The sequence below is a fragment of the Buceros rhinoceros genome, unplaced genomic scaffold (assembly GCF_000710305.1).
Source record: "Buceros rhinoceros silvestris isolate BGI_N320 unplaced genomic scaffold, ASM71030v1 scaffold42260, whole genome shotgun sequence".
In the NCBI taxonomy this organism is placed as follows: Eukaryota; Metazoa; Chordata; class Aves; order Bucerotiformes; family Bucerotidae; genus Buceros; species Buceros rhinoceros.
Genome location: NW_010392251.1, coordinates 1 through 290, shown reverse-complemented (window position 1 = coordinate 290; position 290 = coordinate 1). Strand labels below are relative to the sequence as shown.

The following is a 290-nucleotide window of genomic DNA, read 5'->3' as shown; positions in this document are numbered from 1 at the left end:
AAAGCCATAAGAAAGCATACCTGTCCTGATTGGTATCGCAGGAATCTCCAACCAGGTCATTGTCAATATCTGACTGCAAAAGAAAACAGAGAAAGTGCCAGTATCAGCTGATGAAAACATCTATTCAAATGGTACTATTAAACCAAAACACAACCAAATCAAGTACAATTAAATAAAATAATGAAAAATTATTTGTTTTACAAAATATGTTTTCTTATTTGCATTATCAATCTAACCAAAAAGTCAGTTTTATTAAAGAATTAAAAAATAAAATAAACAATAATTTAAAA

General features: G+C 27.2%; 1 protein-coding gene across 1 annotated transcript in view; it reads right to left on the bottom strand.

Moving 5' to 3' along the window:
• Window positions 1-73, bottom strand: part of LOC104500552 (thrombospondin-4) — a gene marked incomplete at its 5' end in the record, with an annotated part of 9,904 nt that extends 9,831 nt beyond the window's left edge. The window contains one exon of the mRNA XM_010144217.1: window positions 21-73. Coding sequence (XP_010142519.1) covers window positions 21-73 — 53 coding nt within the window. The remainder of the gene's footprint in view (window positions 1-20) is intronic.
• Window positions 74-290: the final 217 nt, after the last annotated feature.